General features: G+C 66.2%; 3 protein-coding genes across 9 annotated transcripts in view; all 3 read right to left on the bottom strand.

Moving 5' to 3' along the window:
- Positions 1 to 937: 937 nt before the first annotated feature.
- LOC128912608 (ras GTPase-activating protein 4-like) lies at positions 938 to 11,010 on the bottom strand. 2 transcript variants are annotated; one of them, XM_054208852.1, is made up of 20 exons: positions 10,866 to 11,010; positions 6,614 to 6,670; positions 6,089 to 6,202; positions 5,674 to 5,735; positions 5,420 to 5,552; positions 5,034 to 5,115; positions 4,720 to 4,851; positions 4,542 to 4,633; positions 4,151 to 4,274; positions 3,890 to 4,043; positions 3,483 to 3,547; positions 3,138 to 3,250; positions 2,881 to 3,067; positions 2,454 to 2,591; positions 2,006 to 2,323; positions 1,788 to 1,925; positions 1,569 to 1,704; positions 1,360 to 1,480; positions 1,218 to 1,276; positions 938 to 1,121 (listed from the first exon to the last, which is right to left on the bottom strand). In XM_054208852.1, exons 1-20 carry the CDS (start codon positions 10,928 to 10,930, stop codon positions 1,000 to 1,002), a joined length of 2,412 nt encoding a protein of 803 aa, XP_054064827.1. In that variant the 5' UTR covers positions 10,931 to 11,010; the 3' UTR covers positions 938 to 999. The 2 variants fall into 2 exon arrangements, with proteins under 2 accessions (XP_054064827.1, XP_054064828.1); XM_054208853.1 differs by lacking the exon at positions 10,866 to 11,010 and adding an exon at positions 7,266 to 8,013.
- Positions 11,011 to 13,108: 2,098 nt separating this feature from the next.
- LOC128912429 (uncharacterized) lies at positions 13,109 to 20,340 on the bottom strand. Its single transcript, XM_054208273.1, has 10 exons — positions 20,234 to 20,340; positions 19,121 to 19,260; positions 16,656 to 16,805; positions 16,340 to 16,559; positions 16,178 to 16,254; positions 14,255 to 14,407; positions 13,917 to 14,148; positions 13,749 to 13,825; positions 13,341 to 13,467; positions 13,109 to 13,214 (listed from the first exon to the last, which is right to left on the bottom strand). Exons 1-10 carry the CDS (start codon positions 20,338 to 20,340, stop codon positions 13,109 to 13,111), a joined length of 1,389 nt encoding a protein of 462 aa, XP_054064248.1.
- The window catches only part of DTX2 (deltex E3 ubiquitin ligase 2), a 39,843-nt gene continuing 38,915 nt past the window's right edge, over positions 20,067 to 20,994 (bottom strand). For 4 of the 6 annotated variants that reach the window (XM_054209143.1, XM_054209140.1, XM_054209141.1 and 1 more), the window contains one exon: positions 20,067 to 20,777. In XM_054209143.1, coding sequence (XP_054065118.1) covers positions 20,553 to 20,777 — 225 coding nt within the window. In that variant the 3' untranslated portion in view covers positions 20,067 to 20,552. The remainder of the gene's footprint in view (positions 20,778 to 20,994) is intronic. The other 2 variants (XM_054209145.1, XM_054209146.1) reach the window with 1 other exon arrangement.

Here is a 20,994-nt window from a genome sequence, read left to right as displayed (position 1 = left end):
TGGAGCCACCCACCAGTGCTCCCACCAGTACTTCCCCCCCAGCGCCACCATCACTAGCACCCCCAGTGCTTTCACCAGGCCACCAGCAAAACCACCAGTGATGCCACCACCGTGGCCACGAGCAAAACCGTCAGTGACATCACCAGTGCCACCACGAGCAGTGGTGGCACCAGTTCCATCGTGTGTGCCACCATTGCTGGGATCATCAGCAAAACCATCGGTGGTTCCACCATCAGTGCCCTATTGGTGCCACCAGAAAGGTCACTAGCAGGGCCCCTGCTGATGTCATCAGTGATGCCATAAGGAGCACCAACACCAGTGACACCATCAGCAATGCCCCCAGCAGCAGACCCACCAGTGATGCCACCACCGCGGCCACCAGGGTGTCACCAGTGCCACCATCACTGGCACCACCAGCGGAGCCACCAGTAAAACGACCAGTGCCACCCGCAGCACTTCCACCAGTGCCACCATCAGTGGCGCCACCAGTGGAGCCACCAGCAGTGCTTTCACCAGGCCGCCAGCAGAACCACCAGTAATGCCACCGCTGCCACCAGTAGGGCCACAAGAAATGGCAGCGGCGGGGTCATCAGCGATGACGCTAGTGCCAACACCAGTAGCACCACCAGTGCTGCCACTAGCAGAGCTACCAGTGCCACCAGCAGTGGCACCACCAGTGGAGCCACTAGCAATGGAGCCACCAAGCAGTGCTTTCACCAGGCCACCAGCAGAACCACCAGTGATGCACCACTGCCAGCAGTAGGGTCATCAGCAATGTCACCAATGCCACCACAAGCAGTGCCACCGTCAGTAGCGCCACCAGTGCCACCAGCAGAGCTTTGGCCAGTCCCCACCCAGTGCTGCCGCCACCAGTGCCCATCCCCGTGGCCGGCAGCGTCCCCACCAGAGACAGACGGGACCCGGCTGCAGGGTACAAAGTGCCTTTATTGCCACGGCGGCGGTCCCCGAGGTGTGGGGACGGCCACCCCGGGGGTCCCCTCACACCTGCAGCTGCAGCAGGGCGGGGGCCGGGGGGTCGGGGGGCTGCGCCAGGCGGTGGCAGCCCTCCAGCTCCCCCAGCACCCCGAAGAGCCGGCTCAGCCCCTCGGGCAGGGGGGAACCTGCGGGGGGGGGGACAGACAGTGAGACCCCGAACCCTCCCACAGCCACCACAGCCCGTCCCCCGTGTCCCAACCGCAGCATCCCCCCACACCTACCTTCCCCCCGGGGGCCATTTTGGGCGTCCTCCGGCTCCAGCAGCTCCCAGTACTTTTCCCTGGGGAGAGGGACAGGCCCTTGGCAGGGGGCACAGGGGGGTGCAAGGGGGTGTGTGTCCCCATCCCGGGACAGGGGTCTCACCTGAGCGTCCCTCGGAGTCCCTGGAGGTGGTGGAAGAGGCGCTGGGCCTCCGCCGCGGGGTCCAGGGGGTCGCTCCACTCCTGCAGGGTGACGCCATGGCGGGTCCGGTCGCAGCCCGGCCCTGCGGGAGAACGGGGCTCGAGAGAGCGGATGGGGGACGCACGTACCCCACCAGCACCCCTGTGGGGGGGGGGTCCCCTCCCCGCTACCTGTCCTCTCCTTCTGGTGGCAGCAGCTCCACTTGTCCCCGCGGAAGACGCCGGGGTGGTAGGCGCGGAGCACGCGGGGGTTGTTGCCGCACACCTTGCGCAGGGCCGACAGCCACTGGTTCAGCTCGTTGACGCACTGCGAGGGACGGCACAGTGGCGGCGGGGGCGTCCCAGGCTGCGCCGCCCCTCGGGGTGTCCCACCCCCCGTCCCCCTCCCACCTTGCACTGGAGGTAGGCTGTCTCCTGCCGCCCGCCCGCATCCATGTAGACCACCTGCATGACGTGGGAGCTCCCGAAGCTCTTCTCCTCCACCTTCTCGGCAGCGAGGATGTCGGCCAGGGCGATGGCGCCGATACGCTGATGGTGTGTGTGTGGGGGACACATGACACAAGTGCCACCTCGCTGCCAGCCCCCACCACACCCCAGCACCCCCCTACCTCGGCGCCAGGGCTCTTGCTGAAGCTGAGGGCCTCCCCGGTGAGGCAAAAATGGAGTTTCTTAGCGGTGGCTGCAAGCAGCGGCCCCTTGCCCCGTGTCTTGTGGACAACAAGCGGCCCCTCCTTCACCACTGCAGCAGAGGGGCCCGGCGGCCGCCCCTCACCTTCCTCCTCCTCCTCTTCCTCCATCCCCACCAGCCGGGCGATGAAGTCCTTCATCTGGGCGATGCCCTGCTGCAGGGCGGGCAGCAGCGGGGCCAGCCAGGCCTCCTTGGCCCGCCCGGCCGCCGGCTCCATGTTGCCCACCATCTGGACAGCCTGGAGACCCCCAGGGATGGTGGTGTCACTGGCACCAGACCCAGCCCTTCCCAATGGGAAGCAGCTGAGCTCCCCAAAAACCCCACCTAGGTGACACCACCGACCCCCTGGTGTCCCCGCTCCGTCCCACCTTGGCCAGGAGCAGCAGTGTGCGGCTGGTGCGCGCGTCGGCATGTGTGTCCCTCAGGTGGAAGAGCTTGGGGGTCATGATGGCCGGCGAGAAGAAGCGGAGGCAGAGGAAGCTGGTGACGGCCACGAACTTGGCGTGCTGCAGCCGCCGAGGGAGAGGAGAGGCATGAGTGTCTGTCCCAACGCAGGACAGCCCCAGGCACCACATACATCGATGCTCCAGGGACACGGGGGCTGGCTGCCAGCAGCAGGGTGGCTGTTTGGGTGCTGCATGGCCCCATTGTCCCCCTGCGCTCCATCCCCGGGGGCTGCCCCCATGCCCGAGAAGGGACCTCATCAACCAAAGCTGGGGGACTGCACCCAGTGCGCCCTGTCCCCCAGGGATGTCCCTGTTTGACCCCCCAGTGCATCTCCTGCTGCGGACCAACCTGGTGCTGGGGGAAGCGCTCCCCGACACGCCGGAAGAGCTGCCGGAAAGTGGCGCGGATGACGGGGGGACATGCTGCGGCTGACTTGCCGATGGCATCCAGCAGCTCGCTCAGGTAGGACTGGAGGTGCTGGCGTCCCTGCTCGATCACCTCGCCCTCCGTCTGCACCCGGTGCAGCCCCGAGCACCTGTGGGCACTGGCACCGTCAGCCCCATGGCCAGGGACCCCCCGGCCTCGCCACCCCCTGCACCTCTTACCCAACATCTTTGACCTCCACCTTGCCGGGGTCCAGCTCCACGTACTTCTTCTCCTCGAACACGCGGGTGATGGTGGGTCCCAGGATGGCGTGCAGGTACGGCATCCCCGTCACCTGCCGAGGGACCATGCAGGGGATGGTGATGGGGGCAGGGCCACAGGTTTGCCACCCGACACCCCCAGACTCCCCGATATGGGTCACCTAGGGGATCTTCTCCAACCTCCCAGCCCCAGGGAAAGACACAGCCCCACCAGCCCTCCCAGTACTCCCCCTGGGAACCGTCCCCAGTGGGGACAGCCCAGAGCCAGGGTGACATGGGAAGAGGAGGTTTCAGGCAGTGCGGCACCTTGAGGAAGGACTCCATCGACTTTGAGGCCAGGGAATTGCTCCGGAACAAAGTGTTGGGCTCACCTGCAAAACAGGAGAGAGTCTGTGGCCTGGGGGATGGCCACGGGTCACCCACCGGACAGCTTCAATCATGGGAGGGGGCATTTACAGGGGCTGTGCCCTCCACCCCCAGCCATTTCCATGGGAGTTATGGGGATTTCCTAACCTCAACCCACCTGCTCCTCCACCAGCATCAGCCCCCACGTTGCTCGGGATGAACCCAACAGGTTCCCACCCAGAGCACGGCCTGATGGCTGAACCTCAACCGTCATCCCCCCAAAAAAATCACCACAGAAGGTCCTGGAGGTTTTGCAGCCCCAGGAGATGGTTGGAAGCCTCCAGCTCCGCTCCCCGCTCCAGCCTTACAGGGCTTGGCCAGCTCCAGCTCGAAGAGCAGGTCCAGGAACTCCTTGACCAGCCCTTGGCCCAGGAAGAGTTTGACCAAGTTGATGGCGACCTCCTGCCGGCACTCGGCCGTGGTGGTTTCATCCAGGAGGGTGACCAGGTGCACTTGGCCATCCTGGTGGGGAGAGGCACCACGACGTGATGGCCCAAGGGAGACACATGCCCCGGCAGAGAGCTGGAGGCAGGTGGGTGCCCTGGCAGGGCTTCGCAAGGACCCCTCACCTGGAGCCCTGACGTCACCTCCTGGCACAGGAGCTGGACCAGGGGCTGGTAGCAGTGGGACGGCAGCACCGTCTCGTCCCGCAGCCTCACCTGCAGCTGCAGCGAGCCCAGGCTGCCTCGGCGCCTGCGGGGGCACAGGGTGGGTGGGGAGAGGGATGTAGGGATGGACGGAAGGGGGGTAGAAGCACTTCACCAAGCAGGAGGTGGCCCAACAGCCCGGGAAAGCCTGGGCAGGCAGGTGGGGCTGCCCGGCACTTTCCCCTCTCCCCGACAAGGGCGTTTCCAGGAGCTGCCCCTCCAAAGGGAGGATGCTTCCCAGGAATAACCCCAACAGCCCTGCGGGCACCGGGACCGCCCCAGCACACCCCAACACCCCCATGCCGACACTCACTCCTCCTCCCTTGGCTTGGACTTGTCCGGCCACAGCCTGAACCAGCCCTCCTCCTGCCCGGCCGCCTCCAGCCCCTGGACGCTGAACACCACCTGGGAGGGGAAGGCAGGAGGGGGTCGGGCGGGCAGCCGGGAGGGCCCCCCACCCCCGGCAGCGGCGACAGGGTTTGGGGACTCACCTTGCCCAGGAAGTCATTCCTGCCGACGAGGTCCCAGTCCCACACCTCCACGCACAGCTTCTCCCCGGCGGGCTGGGCCAGCTCGAACTCGAAGGTCTCGTTCCAGCGGGGGTAGCAGGATTTCTTGACCACCTGCAAAGGCAACGGCTTCATCCCCCCACGCCAGGTGGATGTGACACCCCCCCAGGGACACCAGGCTGGGGATGCTGGAGAACAGGGCTGGCTCCTGGCCGAGATCCGGGCTCCCCAGTGGGATGATTTCACCTGTACCACCAGCAGGTTGGAGGATCGTGATAAACTGAAGTCGTACTCACGGTGCTCTCCTGCGTCTTCCCGTTGTAGCGCAAGCGGACAAAGGGGTCGGAGGCGCCGTTCCGGTCCTTCCTGGCCAAATCCCTGCCGAGAAGAGGGGGAATTTGCCAGTATCCTCCCAAAATACCTACAGGTACCCATGGCACCCACTCCCCTCCTCAGTTCCCAGCATCTTGAGAGGCATGCCCCAAAGACCAGCACATGAGGTGGACCCTGCCCCAGGACCCCTGTCAGCTGCCGGGTGGTGGGGAGGATGCTCTGCACCCAAGGGAGGACAACCGAGAAGACCCTGCTACTGAGGGAAACTGAGTCACGGAGCAGCCAGGACCCCCCCGTACACGTCCCAGCTGCACGCGCAGCCCCTGCCACCCCCGTGTCCCCTCCTCACCTGGCCTCCAGCACGGTGCAGCACAGCAGCCGCCGGCCGCCCTGGCTCCCCTGGACCTCCACCCGCAGGTGGATCTCCCCCTGCACCTCCTCGTCCGGGTCCACCTCGCTGAGGCTCATCCAGCCGCTGTAGCCTGTGGGAAAACGGGACACCCTCATGGAGGGGGTCATTGCCCCAACAGCCTTGGGACCGGCTTGTCACAGGGGTGGGAGATGGGTCCCCGCTGGGACCCTCCTGGCCACACGTTCCCCTACCCTTGGGGTGCTCTGCCAGCATGTCCCGGGTGATGCAGACCTTCCCGATAACATCATCGCGGCTGGAAAACAAAAGCCAGGAGCAGGACAGGGTGTGGGATCGGAGCCCGCCTGCTCCGCCTGGCCCCAGGCAGGACAGCCCCCGCCGCACGTTTTGGGGGGGGGAAAAGGCACCCAGGTGTTCTGGGCTGGGGCCACCACTGTGTGTCTGTCCCCATGGAGCGCGTCAGCCACCCTTTGCTGCCAGCTGCAAAATAACCTTGGGAAATAACTTCACCTGTTTGTGTCCCAAAGCCCACTCCAGGTGTGGATTCTCTGCTGTCTACAATGGGGTTGAGCACGCAGGCAGCCAAAGCCACCAACGTCCAAGTCCCCATGCCGAGCACCCGCCGCCCCACAGCCGACCTGCCCGTACCTGAGCGCATCCTCATCCATGACGTAGATGGAGACGCTGTGAAAGGTGGGCTGGAGGTGCACCTCGTATTCCTCCCCCCAGAACGGGGACAGCGTCTTCCACACCGTGGCAGTCCTGCGGGGCAGAGAGCACTGGTGACGGTGACGGGGGGAACAGGACTCCCTCGCCGGGGCACTCCCCACCTCTCCAGCCCTGTGAGCTTCCCAGCTTTTGGTGACACGTGGCTGGGGCCGGCACCCACAGTGTTGAACACACAGATGGGGCAGGGGGTGGGTCCCAGTTCCTGTCCTGTCTTGTGGCTCTGGGCTGGCAAGACATGGGGGGTGGCTTACAGGGTGATGGGGTGGCCATGAGCTGTTTGACATCGCAGCCTGCATCTGGAGGGGTGGCTCAGCCCAAAGCAGGGCATAATAGTAATAGTAATATTAATAATATTGTGCCTGCAGCAGGGTGGATGGAGGAACCTGCCAGGAGAAGGACACGCCAGCAGGTTTGGAGACCAACCAGGGACATGGAGCCACTCACCTGATGATGGTCTCATCGTCGATCTTCACGATGCAGTACGGGTCGCTGCTCCCCGTGCTAGAAGGACACGCCACCACAGCTCTGTCAGCGCCAGCAGCCGTGGCCCTGGCCCCCCGCCCCAACCCCGCGGGGCTCTCACGGTCACGGGTGACCAAAGCCTTCAGCCCCGGCAAAACACCCCACAGAGCGGGGACCTCGCAGGCGCCCCTTGTAGGGACACCCCAGGGCTATGGGGTGCTGGGCAGCAGGGGCATCAGCGGGTGGATTTGACCCTGGCTTCGCTCCCAGCCTGGGGAAACACATCCCTGACTGTGTCCGGCCACCGTATCCCGCTGGCAGCTGAACGTGGCTTTCCTCTTCCAAATAGGAAGGCGAAGAACAAACAAAACCCACCCTTTCCCCGAAACAGCTCCAGGCACCCGCGGCCCCGTTGCACGCACTGGGAGCCGGGCCACGGCAGCCTCCTCCAGCCCCAATACCGTCACAGGGATGGGGACATCCCTGGGGACCCCCCCGCAGTGATGCAGAGGGTGCGAAGGGCAGGCAGCGCATGCCAAGGCACCCACGGGCTGGTGACAGCCACCATGATGCTCTGAACCCGCTTCCTCTCCGGGGGCGACCTGCTTATGCGCTGCTAAAAAAAAATAATCACCATTTTACAGCTTATTGCCCATCAGAAATGAGGTGACTCAGTTGCAGGCAGGGGCGGGGGCTCTGGCCGGAGGCAGACGAGCCGGCAGGACCCGGGTGCTGGCCAAGAGGGTGGAAAAGTTGTGGCTCCCGTGTTGCACACAGCCAGAGCGGAGCAGCCTGCTCTGAGCATGGTTACTCATTAACGCCGGTCCTGGCAGCGTTCGTTAGCCAGCGGCGAGTGTCCCAAAGAAGGGGGGCAGTGCCCAGGTCGGGGTTTGGGGAATCCCAAGCACAGAGCGATTTCTCCAACCTAAAACCAGGGAGGTTGAGAGCCAGCTGCTGGGGGAATTAAAGGGCTTGAGGGAATTAAAAGGGTTTGGGGGGCTCCCTGCTGCGCAAATCACGGCTGTGAGGGGTTTTCTCCGGGCTGTGCATCCCGGCACCGTGCTGGCCTCCCCAGGCACCCCCGTCACTTCGGGCCATGCGTGGTGGTGGCAGTGCAGGCAGGTTGCTAAGAGCAGCCTTCTGCCGGCTCACCGCCGTCTCCCTCCTGAGAGGGTTTTAATGAGCGCGGTGGGTGAAGCGCCATTAGCCAGCGCCCGCCGCTGACATTTCCTGCCTTGTGCAAACCATGGAGTGGGCAGGGAGCAGGCAGGCAGAAAGGGAACATCTGCCCACCCCAGCCATGCCCAGCAACGCCGGGCAGGCTTTGGATGGGAGCTGCCTCAATGCCAGCAACAGGAAAAGCTCGTCCCCAACACGGGGACGTTTCGAGCACATGGACTGCTCCACGTCCCCGGGGTGCCATGAAGCCGCCCTTGTAGTACCGGGGCATCGCGTCCTGCAGGGATTAAACCACAGGGTAGCCAAAATTCGTCCCCCGCAGGCTGCAGAGGCCCCCGGACTGCCGGGGAGCCTGTGATCCGCGTCAGTGGGGGACAAATCCCCGCTGCAGAGGCAGGTGGGCAACCCGGCAGTGCGCTGGGCGACACCGTCTGCACGGCATCGCCGTCCCTGGAGATGTCAGGGGAGGAGATTGATAAGGCTGGCAGGCTCTCCGCGGGCGCTGGGCATCCTGCTGACGCCTACGCAGAGCACGGCTGGCTTCGGCCACCCACCCCGGCCCCCCCAGGCTGGCACGGGCAGCGGCAGGAGGCTGTCTGTGCAGGGGAAGGAGCCAGGAAAGGGGAAGGATGGGCTTTCAAAAGAGGAAACGGAGAACGAAGCTTTAAAGTATAAATCAGGGAAGGGGGAGGGGGAATAAATATACGTGCTCTCCACAGCCATCCCTCCCGGCAGGCAGTGCTGGGGGAGAGGGGGGCTGAGGCACTGCGTTTTACAAATTAGAAATTCATCCACTTTTGCCCAGCCCTTGGAAGGGAGGGGCAATAAAATAAAATATATATATATAAAAAAAAAAACAAAAAAACAATAAAGCAGACTATGTTCCTTGCTTTCCTGCAATGAAGATGCAGAAGAGGATTTTGCTCAGCTGGGAAGGGGCTCCCGCTCTCAGCGTATCCCGGCGGGGGGGGGGGGTGGGGGGGACGGAGGCAGAGCCCACCCCGAGCTGCTGCGGCTCATCCCGCCTGCCCTGGCCCCGGCGTCAGGCAGGGACGAGCCGGAGGGTGAAAGCAGGAGCGGGTTCCCTGTCCCTTTATGGGCAGTTTCATGGTTCCCTGCCTCTTTACGGGCAGTTTCATGGTTCGGTGGCCGTACGGTGCCAGCCCCGCGCTGGGCGGGTGCTTGCGTGGAAGGCAAAACCCAGAGGCTCTTCTGCAGCAGGAGGAGGGGGGAGACCCGGGGACAGCAGCGGTTTGGGCTAAACCCCGGGGAAATCACCCCGCTGCTGCTGGGGCAGGGGAGGGGGTCGCCGGTGGCACAGCTCCTCGGAGCAGGGTGGCACTGGGGAGGGAGGGGGGGGGTCACAAACCACGGTAACATCGGCCAAACCCTGCTCCTGCGGCTGCCTGTGCTGGATCCTACAGGAGCCCCACGGGGGTCCGGGGGCGCCCCATCACCCACGGGTGCTTGCCAGCAGGGTCAGACCTGCAAATACGCCCCGGGGACGCCGCTGACACCCCGCAGATGGATTTCCCGTGGGGAAATCGGCGGCGATCCCAAAGGCTGTGCCAGGACAGGGCAGAGGAGCTGGATCCCGTAAGCCCCCGTCGGCAGGGGAGGGGGACGGCGGCCAGCCACGGCCAAGGTCAGCCAGCGGCGGGTGAATCGGGTTCCCCCCCGCCCCGGGGCGGCCGCTCTCCCTCCCCAACGCCGCGTCCCAAAGCCTGGAAAGCTCAGCTCCAGGCGTTATTGCACGGCGGCTTTCTGCAACGCACTCCTAAAAAACCAGAGCCTCCGAAAAACCGGAGCCCGCCTGCGCTGGCTCAAGCCGCCGGCAGGGAGTTATGCCGAGGGATTTAAAAATCAGGCTCCGACACACGGGATTTAAAAAAAGAAAAAAAAAAAAAAAGTCATGTTTCTTTCCTTGTTTATCCTCTTTTTCCATGACGGCTGAAGGGGGTTTTGCTGGTTTTCCGGCAGCCTTGACCCTGCCCGGCTGCCGAGCACTGCTCAACAGCTTCCCGCTGCTTTGGTGGCTGGCGGCCGCCCCACATCCCACCCACATCCCACCCCATAAGGATCAGAGCGATGAGGATAACGCCGGGACGCGTGGGCAGCCCTTGGGGGGCTGCCAAGGAGGGAATGCCCGACCCAAGGGGCTGCCAGCGGAGCCCCCGGATCCCAGCCAGGGCTGGGAAGAGAGCAGTGACAGGGGACAGAGCACCGGGGGCTCCTCCCTGCTCCTTTTGGGGGACGGTTGTACCGGGTGTCCTGCTGCTTGTCCAGGGGTCCCCCCAAAGGAGCCAGCTCCAGGGCCAGCTGCAGGGGTGGGGGGTGTGTGGCGGGGGCAGCCCTGCCCCACGGCAGCACAGGAGGAGCCCCACAAGGCAGGAGCACTGCGTGGGGTACCCTAAAGCACTGCTGGGGACGCCCCCAGTTCTGGGTGCTCCTGGGAGGCAACCTCGGAGCCATCCCAGGGGGTGTCCCCAAGCAGAGGGACACCAACGCACTACTGAGGGAGCCCCCAGAGCACTGAGAACAGGCGGGGGCACCCAAAGCCACCCTGGTGGGAACCCTCGAAGCAAGAGGGGTCCCAAAGGCACCCCGGGGGGAACCTCCAAAGCACAGAAATTGCTGGGGGCACATCCAAAAGCCATCCCAGAGGGAATCCCCAATGCAAGGGGACCCCAAAGCCATCCTGGGAGGAGCTCACAATGCCAAGGGGACACTAAAGCCACCCTGGAGGGAACCCCCAAAGCACCCCCAGGCACTGCTGGGGGGGAATCCCAAAGCCATCCTGGGGGGAACCCCCATTGCAAGGGGACCCCTAAGCCATCTTGGAAGGAACTCCCAAAGCACAAGCACTGCTGGAGGAGAGCCCAAGCCGTCCTGGACGAGCCCCCAAAGCTGGGCGACACCCCAAAGCCACCCTGGGGGAGTGTCCCTAAAGCACAGGGACCTGTTGGGGGGGACACCCCACAGCACTCCTGGGCCAGGGGGGCTCCCTCCCGGGGCGCCCCTCCCAGACCTGTCCCGACCCCCGGGGGACACTCACATGTCCTTGGCGGGCAGGTTCCTGCCCTCCACGATGCGGATGGAGAGTGCGCTCCGCCGGGCCATGGCGGGCGGGCAGCGGAGCCGAGACGCGGAGCCGAGACTCGAACCCGCGCTCCCCCGGCCCCGCGCCCATGTGCGGGCCGGCGGCGCCGCCAGCTGCCAATCAGCCCACGGGGGCGGGGAAAGAGGCGGGGCCGGAAGCCATTCCCCGGCGGCGATTGGGTGATTATATCGGCTGTCGGCCAAGGGGCGTGGCTGAGACGGGCGTGGGCGGGGCCTTAGCGGGAGTGGGCGGGGGCTAGCCCTGTGTGGGCGGGGCCGGGGAGGCTCAGCCCGGCGCCCCGCTTGGGTTGGCAATTAAGGACCGGCCCTAATTAAGCCCCCGCCCCACCTCCTGCTCCCTCCCGAGCCTGGGGGCTGCAGCCCCCGGTCCGGCCGCTCCCCTGCGCCCCAAAACCCCACCTTTTGTTTGGAGTTTTTAAGGGCTGTACCCCCCAGCTGCCGCACGCCCGGAGGGACGGGTGGCATTTCTGGGGGGTGCCATAAATACCGGGGGGGGACACACACACAACAGGGGACCCCTCCTGCGACACCTGCCTCCGCTCCAGGACTCGCCCGGCACCCAAAGCTGGGGCTCAGGGCCATGCAGGAAAACAGTGCCAGGCCTTGGCATTTGCACCCGGCCGCCACGGGGACGTGTTGGGGACACGCTGGGGACACGCTGCTCCGTCCTGCAGCTCTGCCCCTCTGCCTCCCCCGCATGGGGGGACGGGGCGCAGTCCCCTGCCACCGCCGCTCGCGCCCCGCCGTGTGCCAGCTCCAGCCCCACACGTGGTCGGGGCCACGTGTCCCACCTCCAGCAGCGCCCGTGTGACGGGGGACAAATCCCCCCCTCCTGTGCCGCTCGACGCCACTTTGTGGGTGAAAGGGGTGTTTCAGGGCCAGGGCGGGGGCAGGATGGCGGCGACCCGTGTTTGCCAGACGAAACCGGCCCTTCGCTGCGTCCAAGCCGATCTCAGCAGGGGTTAATTGCTGGAATTGCTTGATTTTCCTTGGCTGGGCTCCACGGAGGCCGGCTCCGGCCGTGCAGGGGGCCAGGTTGTTAACAACCCCCCCGGGCAGCATAAGCACACCCCGGTAAGGGCACTGTGACCATGGATCGGGTGTAAATGTGATGCTGCCCTTTGCACGGAAACAATATGGGGATTTTAACATATGTATATGATGTAATACATAAATACGTACCTGCCCCGACTCCACTCAAAGGGGGGGGCACAGCCACCCTGCAGCGTTCTCCAGCCTCCCTGTCCTCAGCACCGGGGCGGGGGGGTTCATCCTGCCGAGGCTGCAGCATCAGGGACCCCAGGACAGGGTCAGGATCGATGGATCAGGCCCCCCACAGCCCCTGGTACAGGATCGGGCCCCCACAGCCCCCATTGCAGGACCAGGGACCCCCACCCCAGTGCAGGACCAGAATCGCTGTGTGAGACACCCCCACACCGCCCCCAGTGCAGGATCAGGCCCCCACATCCCCCAGTTCAGGATCAGGCCCTGCACTGCCGGTCCCCTCCTGCCACCTCATGGCTACTGGGGGGCAACACCAGCAGCACCCGGGCAGGATTGGGCCAGCTCTGGGTGGGGGAGACCCTCCTCTGGGGTGAATTGCTGTGGGGCGAAGGGGAACGGGGAGAAACACCCTCCTATAGCCCCCCAACCACCCCCGGGGGCATTTCTGTGCCCCTCACCCCAGCACCGGGGCTGTTGGGGGGCCAGTTCCCCCCCGCCCCGCTGCCTTGTTCCCCACCTAAACTGGGCACGTGCGATGCCACACGCCCTGAGCCGGGTGTGAAAACGCTTCTCCCACCCCAGAGCACCCCCCAGCTGCCCCCTGCCCCCAGGGATGGGGGCTCTGAGCCCTGCGTGGGACACGGGGTGGGGGCCATGGGGCTTTTCCCAGAGCCGTCGACGTTCCGGCGGGTGCCATTCCCAGGGGGTCACAAACAGGAGGCAGAGTCTGGGCGCAAAGCATGCGGAAAGGGCTTTAGTCTCCCGCTCCATCACAGCTCCCGGGGGCCCTGGCCCGCGGGGCAGCTCTGGCCGTGCCCCCGCAGGGGTGGCCATCGTGCCACCCACACCGCTGGGGCAGCCGCGAGGGCACCCGCGGGTGCGCAGCATGGTGGCGGCCGGCGCAGGAGCAGGTGGGGAGGTGCTGGGGGGGCAGCGGGGGGCTGTGGCGGGGGCTCAGAGCCGGGCGGCCGGCTGGTCGTAGACATGGTGGGTGTTGTACCGCCGCACCGTCACCGCCTCCGGCTTGCTGAAGGTGCTGCTGCCACTGCTGGCGTCCGAGCTGGGGAGGGAAGGGGGGGTGAGCGACGAGGGTGGGGGCCACGGGGTGACGGTGTCACCCCCTGACGCCGGTCCCGTGTGCCCAGCACCCATCGCGGCTGTGGTGGGACGCGGGGGTGGCACTCACCCCCAGAGCAGCATGGCCACCAGGCCGGCCAGCAGGATGGCGAAGAGGATGGAGAGGATGGAGGTGAGGGCGATCATGCCGGCGCTGTGCCCGCTGCCCGGCACGGGGATGTTGCCGGATGGCTGGGCTGGGGAGAGAGCGGGAGGGGAGGCGGTGGGACGTGGACCTCAGGGCAGCGCGGGGAACACGGCGCGGTCGCGGGCCAATGTGTGACACCATCACACGGTGCCGTCGCGCCCCAGCAGGACCCGCAGCACCACCCTGCCTCAGTTTCCCTGGCTGTTCGCAGGGACGCTGCACCCCGAGATGCTGGTGCTCGGCGTGTAGCCCCCCGGGACCACCCAGAATCCCCCCCCAAGACCCCGACGGCTGCGGGGTGGCGCAGGACGAGCACCCCGGCAGCGGTACCTGTTCTCAGGGTGATGGGTTCCGACCAGGCTGTCTGGGCCACGGGCTTGGAGCCGTTCAGGGCGAGGAACTTCACCCTGGGATGGGAAGGGAGGTTGGCCACGCTCTCCCGAGCCGGGGGGCTGCCAGCAGACCCCGGGGGGGGCACGTCCCCGTGGGCAGACTCACTGGTATGGCCCGGGGCCGGGCAGGGGGCCGTTGCAGGTGGGTCTCTTCTTATCCTTGGCGCAGTGGGTCTCGCTGCCGACGCGCAGCACGGTGATGTCCCCGGGGTTTTTGGGGCAGGGGTAGTTGAGGACGGTGGTGTTGAGGGTCATGTAGGCGAAGGTGCTGTTGAGGAACTGCTGGAACTCCCGCCCAGGACCCCCCGGCTCCACGCTGTTGTTGAAGTTGGGGACGGCTGTGGGGACGGGGACGGGGGTAAGGAGGGACCCCGGGGGGGGGGGTTGGCGGCAGTGGGAGCCCCGCACACAGCCCTGCCCGGGGCCTCGCAGCACCCCACCTACCGCTGGGATCGGCCACCACCAGCCAGATGACAGTGTCCTTCGATACGTTGGTGAAGACGCAGCGGGGCTGGTCCAGCACGAAGGTGGAGGTGGTTTTCTGGCCCCCCAGGGACGAGCTGGCCAGGACTGGGGCCACCAGGGTCGGGATACCATCTGCAGTGAGAAGCCAAGGGGGGTGCAGCGGAGGGTGCGGAACCCCCCTGCCCCCCCCTTACCTTCCCCGCTGTAGCCCCCGAGCAGCGGCTATGACAGGCTGCAGCGGTGCTGGGGGCTCGGCGTGGGGACAGGGACAGGAGGGAGGTGACCCCTGTGATGCTGCCTGCAGGGCTCCCCGCTCCCCTCCCACCCCCTGCTTTGGGCTCAAACACAACGTATTCCATGAAAAGAGGAAGGAAAGATGCCCCATGCCACCACCCGGGGGGGGACACCCCTGCGAGACCCCAGAGGACCCCACGCCGTGCCAGCAGACCCAGGAAGGTGACAGCAGGGACGCTGGCGGTGGCACCCAGAACGGGGGGGCGGCATCAACTGCCCTGCACCTCCAGGCTCCAAGGAGGGGTCCCAGTGGCCATGTGCTGGGGACCCCCGCAAGCTGGGGACAGCGGGACCCCCCAGCCCAGCCCGGTGGCGTTGATGGACTCACCCAGCCCGTGGGCCGTGGCCAGGAGCAGCAGGAGCAGCGGGAGCATCGTGCGGGCGCCTGAGTGCCGAGGGCAGGAGTGCGGGCGTCGGGGCTCCGCGTCCCCACGGGACCCGCCTGCGGCTGCCAACCGCCCACATTCCTGCGCCAGCCACGGCCCCGGTGGCAAACAGGTCGGGCTCGTTTCCCCGGGGGAGCATTTGCTACACCCGAGCGCCCGCCAGCGAGGCGTGCTGAGAACCGCCACGCTCGTGGCACGGGTGGGCAACAGCCCTCAGCCAGGCCATGGGGTCACGGGGAGAGGGCTACCCCCCCCCAGCCCCCACCGGTGCTGGCATGCGCCCCCCATGACACCAAGCGCCACCAAGCTGAGGCCCCAGGTGGTTTTTGGGGGTCCCAGTGTCCCCATCCTCCACAGCCCCAGCCCTGCGCGGCCGCCAGTGGGGTGGCAGGCGGACGGGGGGGGGGACACACCGCCCCGCGGCCGGACAAAACGACGAGGCGTTCGCAGATGAAAAGTGAGAGTTTACTCGGCAGGACAGGGACCGGGGCGCCGGGGGTCGAAGCAGCCCAGACCCGGGGGGCTGCAGCCGCAGCCGGGGGGCAGGGGCTGGGGCAGGGCCGGGGGGATGTGGTGGGTCCTGTAGGACCTGTGGGCGAAGGCGCCGTTCCCCGGATCCCGGCGGCACAGGGACCCCCACGCCTCGGCGCTGCAGGGAGAGAGGAGCAGAGGCGTCAAGTGGGGTCCGGGGGGCTCTGCCGGCCCCCCCTGCGCCGACCACCCCCGAGGGGCCCTTTCTCCTTGCCAACCCCCCCAGTGTAATAAAAAAAATTTGTTTTTAAATCTTAAAACCATCTCCTTTGCTCCATCTCTTTGCTGATGGGGCCGAGGAGGGGGTGTTCTCCCGGGGCTCCCTCACGGATGTGCCCCCCCGGCCCCGAGCGTGGCCCCCGTACCCCACGGCGCCGAGCACCGCCGCGGCCAGCGCGGCCCCCAGGCTGGCCAGGATGGAGGCGACGACGACCGGGGCGCTGTCACGACGCACGGGCGCAGGGTCGATGGTGCTCGGGCTGGCGGCTGGAGGGAGGCGGGATGAGGGGTGTCGGTGGGGGGGGACGTGGGGGGCTCAGGGGTGGTGCGATGGAAAGGGGAGGGATAGGGATGGGGGCGATTGGGGGCCGCTTCTCCCCTCCAGACGTTGGGGTGACGGCACAGGGCTGATGCCACACAGCATGCCGGCACCCTGACCGGGCAGGGGGGGGCCCGGGGGGGTCCCCGCTACCTCTCCGCAGGAGGATGGGGTCCGACCACCTCGTCTCCGCTTTGGGGCCGTCGCAGCCCATCACCAGGAACTTCACCCTGCGGGGTGGGTGCAGCGGTGACACCAGGGGGGACAAGAACACCCCGGACCTGGGGGGGGGGGTGTCCGTCCCACCGGCCTCACCTGTAGGGTCCCGGGGAGGGCAGGGGTCCGTTGCAGGGGTCCCGGCCGCCCTCTCCCCCGCACGCCGTGTCACCCCCGACACGCAGGACGGCCGGGCTCGGTGCCGGGCAGGCGTAGGCAGCCGCTGCCGTCTCCAGTGTCATATAGGAGTGGGCGGTGGGCAGCCGCTCGTACGGGGGCACATCATCGCGGGACGGGGGGTTTCTGAAGGCGTCCGAGGCTGCGCGGCACGGATGGGGGGTGAGTGGCTGTGGCGAGGGTCCCCCACATCTCCCCGCCATGGCAGGGAGCACGTGCCGGAGAAGCGGGCGCTCACCGTTGGCGAAAGCCACCACCAGCCAGACGGCGTCGGAGGCGTTGGCGTGTCCATCGAAGACGCAGCATGGCATCTCCAGCGCGAAGGTGGTTGCCGTCACCTTCCCCGGCAGCGCCGTGGGGGGCACGCGGGGCACGTAAGGCAGCAGGGCTGGGGGGCGGGCAGTGAGCGGGGGGAACCTGTGCCCCCCCCTGCCTGGCGAGCTCCTGACCCCCCAGCTTGCACCCGCGCCAGCGTCCACGAGCGCCGGGGCCAGCACAGCCAGGGCTCACGGCGCGCCGGCAGCACCAGCACCAGGGGGCTGGTACCAGCGTGGGGACTCCCCCAGCTACGCCCAGCCCCATAACCTCTTCCCTGCCCCCCCGAGCCCCCGTGCCCCTCTGCCCCGTCCCCCCGGGGAGTCACCCAGGCCCGCGGCTGTGCCCGTCCCAGCCAGCGCCAGCAGCACCCACGGCAGCTCCATGGTGGTGTCCCAGCGGGGCTGGACTTGCCGCCTGGCTCCGCTCGCCCCGTCCCACTGCCCAGGGGACGGTCCGCCCCGCGAGCCCCCGCCGTGGGGACCGCCTGTCCCGGGGAACCGGACCCTCCCAGCCCCGCATTCCTGCACCGGCTCTGCCGGCCCGGCAGGACCCCGTGGGCAAAGGGGCCGGCTGTGCCTCCAGGGTCACCCACTGGTCCCAAGCTCCCCGGGGAGCCACCCCGGAGCCGAGGTGCCAGGGTGGGCTGCGAGGATGCAGGGCACAAGCCAGCCATGTGCAAGGGGAAACTGAGGCACAGAGGAGGCACCAGAGGCACATTCAAGAATGGGTCATCAGGAGTCGGAGGTTTTCTTGGGGCTAGGGGGGCAGCCGGGTGAGTGGTCCCGCACTCCCGTTCACCCCACCAGGACCTGACCCCCTGTGGGTGCTCTGTGCCCACCCAGCATTAGAGCCAGGGCAAGGGGTGGGCCCGTGCCCGGCTGGTTTTGGGTGCAGCCAGCCTTGCCCCGGGGGTGGGGAAGCACTCCAGAGCCATCACACCCAAAACTCACCCAAAACCCCAGCCGTTCAAGGCGAACCGTCCCACCCAGCGCCGGGGGTGCGGACGCACTCAAGCTCCAGGGCCAACCCATGCTATTTCCCCATCCACCCTTCCCCCTCGCTGGCAGCGGGGACAGATCAGAGCCCCCCTCCCTGGGGAAAGGGTCCCCGAGCCCTTGGGACGCGGCCAGGGATGACAGTGACCTTGGAAGGGGAGCTGCCCCGGCCCCCACCGCCAGCCCCCCCAGCTGCTCTCCACGCAAAGGGGTTCGAGCGCTCCTTCTCCGGTGTTTGCCAAGGGCCGCAGCCGCCCGCTCCTGCGTGGGAGGGGATTTTCCGCACCCCCCCCTTCCCGAAGGTCCGGGGACTGTGACTTCAGATTAAGTGGAAATGGGGCATTCAAAGATTACACGGTCCAGCTGCGGAGGGGACAAACAGGCGCAGCTGCAGCCTCCGTCCCTCCTCCCATCCCTGCCTTATTCCTCTCCTCCGACCCGGCAGTACCAGCCCTGGGGTCGGCGGGTGCCCTCGGGGACGCACCGGCCCCCCCTCTGCCACCCCCGAGCCCTCATGGGCGCTGCCCGGCGGGGTGCCAGCGGTGGGGTGAGGGTGACGCAGGGGGACACTGAGTCACAGTTTTCAGCTGCCAGTACCCGCTCTGGGACGCGGGGCCGGCATACCTGCGGGGTCAAGGCTCGGCTAATAATAACCACCCTGCTGAGAGCGAGCCGGCACCGCAGGGGGAAGGGAGAAACCCCCGCCGCGGGCCTGCAGCCAGGGCCAGGGGGACACACGGCTGTCGGTCAGACCTGTGGGGTGGCGTTAGAAGCACTTATGTGGGGCTCCGTCCCCTCCCAGCTTCGCGTCGCGGTCGTGCTTTGGTCCCATGCCAGCCATGGAGCCTCCCCCACACCCCCAGCCGGCTGCTCCCCCTGCCCCAGGGCACCGAGGGGACCCGCTTGGAAGCGTCTCCCTGTGCAGTGGTACCCGAGCACCCGGCTCCGCTGCTTTCCCCCGGCTTTGCCGCCTGCATCCCCCCCGCCACAGGGGCTAAGCCGTCTCAGAGCTCGGCCCCAATGTGGCAAGGATTTTAAGAGACGCCTCGTGTCCTCACGCTGGAGGAGGTGACAGCCAGGGACGAGCCTGGCCAGCTCGCACCAGGGTGCCCTGGCCCTGCCCAGACGCCGGGAGGCTCCACCTGATCCAGGCACAGGAGCATCAGCTGAAGCTGCCTTGGGCGACGCTGGACAAGAAATTCTTGCTTTGTACAGGGCTGGGTGAACCCTGCTCAATTTTTGCTTCAATTCACTGTTTTGATTGCTGGGAGAAGATGATCCGGGGATAGAAAGCTGAAGTTTAAACTCGAAACCTCTCCCTTTTGCCAGCAGGGTGGGAGAGGAGCAGAGACAGCGCGTTTCCGCAGGGCTCAGCAAGACAAACACATACCTGCTGCTCCCAAGGAGCTCCCATTCTTGCAGCATCCTGACTCCGCTGGGTCTTTGAGGGTTTTCTCCCTCGAGCCTGCAGCAGAAGGCAACCAGGAGGCTGTGAGGACAAAGCTCCAGCCCTTGACAGCTCTTAAAAACCTTTACGTTTCGTATGTCCTTGATGGAAAGAATATTGTCCCTCTGCTGGTCCAGGAGCCCCCGGTCCCAGCAGCCACCATGAAGCACAGCCACGTCCCGGAGCTCCCGGGAAGGAGGTGAGATGGCAGATGGCAGCGGGGGCTCTTTTGTGCCAAAGGGATTTAACGTGGGCAGAGCTCTGAGGACTTGCGGCTGGGGCTGGTGGCCACGGAGAGAGACAGAAACAGCTGTTAGAAAGACCAGCTAGCAGGTGACAACAAGGCTGGGGACAACACGCAGCAAGGCCACCAGGACTGGGGCAATATCCCTTGCCCAGCAGGCAGAGCTCAGGGTGCCGGAGCGTGCCTTCCGCGGCCGCCCAGCCGCTGCGGAGCCGGGGAGGAAGGTGGCCTGTCACCGCCTGGTGGCACCAGCGGTCCCCGCAGCAGCAGCAGCGAGCGGTTAACACAAACGGCCCCAGAGTGCTGCCATTTCACCTGAGAGAGGGGGGAAAAAAAAAAAAAAGAGGGCCAGGTCCTACCAGAAGGGTTTCAGGAGGATAGGAGCGGGGATGGCAGCTGACAGCAAGAGCAGGGGGCTGCGACTTCCCCCAGGACGGTCACTGCCAGGTCACCTCTGCTGGCACGGGGGCCACAGACCACCAGGCTGCAACCCCCGAGCCCTGGGACCAGCACCAGGGTCGTGCTATCGCAGAGATTTATGTCCCTCCTTTTTCCCGGCTGGATCGAGAGTCCCCGGCTCGGTGGAGCAGGCCGGCCCTCCCGCGCGGGCCACCGAGCGGGGAAGCGGCCCAAGCCATCAGGCAGCAGCGACGTGCTGTGGAAATGAAGTGTTTATTAACGACCAAGCAGGGATACAGGGGCAGGAGGGAGGAGGCTTCGCTGTAAGAGGTGCCTCGGAGACGGGGAGCTGCGGTGTGCCGGAGGGACGCCCTCCTTCGCTTTCCAGTTGGTTTAGTGGGAGCAAGACAAACCCCCTCTCCCCGTCCTGTCCCCAGGCATTACCAGGGCAAGGTTCTGCCTTCGCAAGAGGGTCTGTCACCTCAGGACCGCCCTCCCAGCCCGTCCCTGATGTGGCCATCAACCCCACCCAGGGAACACAAGCGCAGTTTCTACAAAAATATCCTTCCCTCCCGAAAAAAAAAAGACTGTAGAGAGCAGGCAGGGCTCCGGCGGTACAGTGTTATTGCTCAGTGTGACGGGCGGTCGGACACAAGAACTTAAGGCAACAGGAATAAGTGCACCAGGTGGCCCCCCGACGCGCGCGCGGCACAGCCGGGTCCCCAGCCCAGCTCATTGTCTCAGGCAGTCCTCGGTGACACCCTGCGCGGCCAGTTCCGCCAGCACATTGTCCAGGTAGTTGGGGTCAGGGTAGCCATGGCCGCTCAGGTTTGTGTCCATCTCTGTCTTGTGGTGGATCTCGTTCCACACCACCGTGTTGCTCTCGCCGGTGGTGCTGGAGGTGCCCACTGTGAAAATCAGGCGTCTCTTCCAGGCCACCCTCAGGAGCTCCAGGACCTAGAGGTGGAAGGAGAAAAAACAAAGCTGGCCTTCAAGACCTAGGAGACTTGAGCCATGAAAGCAGCTCGTCAGAAACTCGACAACCTAAATCCCCGCCGTAGCAGGAGGAAACCAAACCAGCATCAGAAGGGATCTCCCTCACCTCCCAGTTAGCTATGTGGTGACCCTGATGGGAAGAGACCATTCCCTGTACGCGCTGGTCTTCCAGGACTTG

This window comes from Rissa tridactyla, chromosome 7 (genome assembly GCF_028500815.1).
Source record: "Rissa tridactyla isolate bRisTri1 chromosome 7, bRisTri1.patW.cur.20221130, whole genome shotgun sequence".
Lineage (NCBI taxonomy): Eukaryota > Metazoa > Chordata > Aves > Charadriiformes > Laridae > Rissa > Rissa tridactyla.
This window is presented reverse-complemented; position numbering and strand designations above follow the sequence as displayed.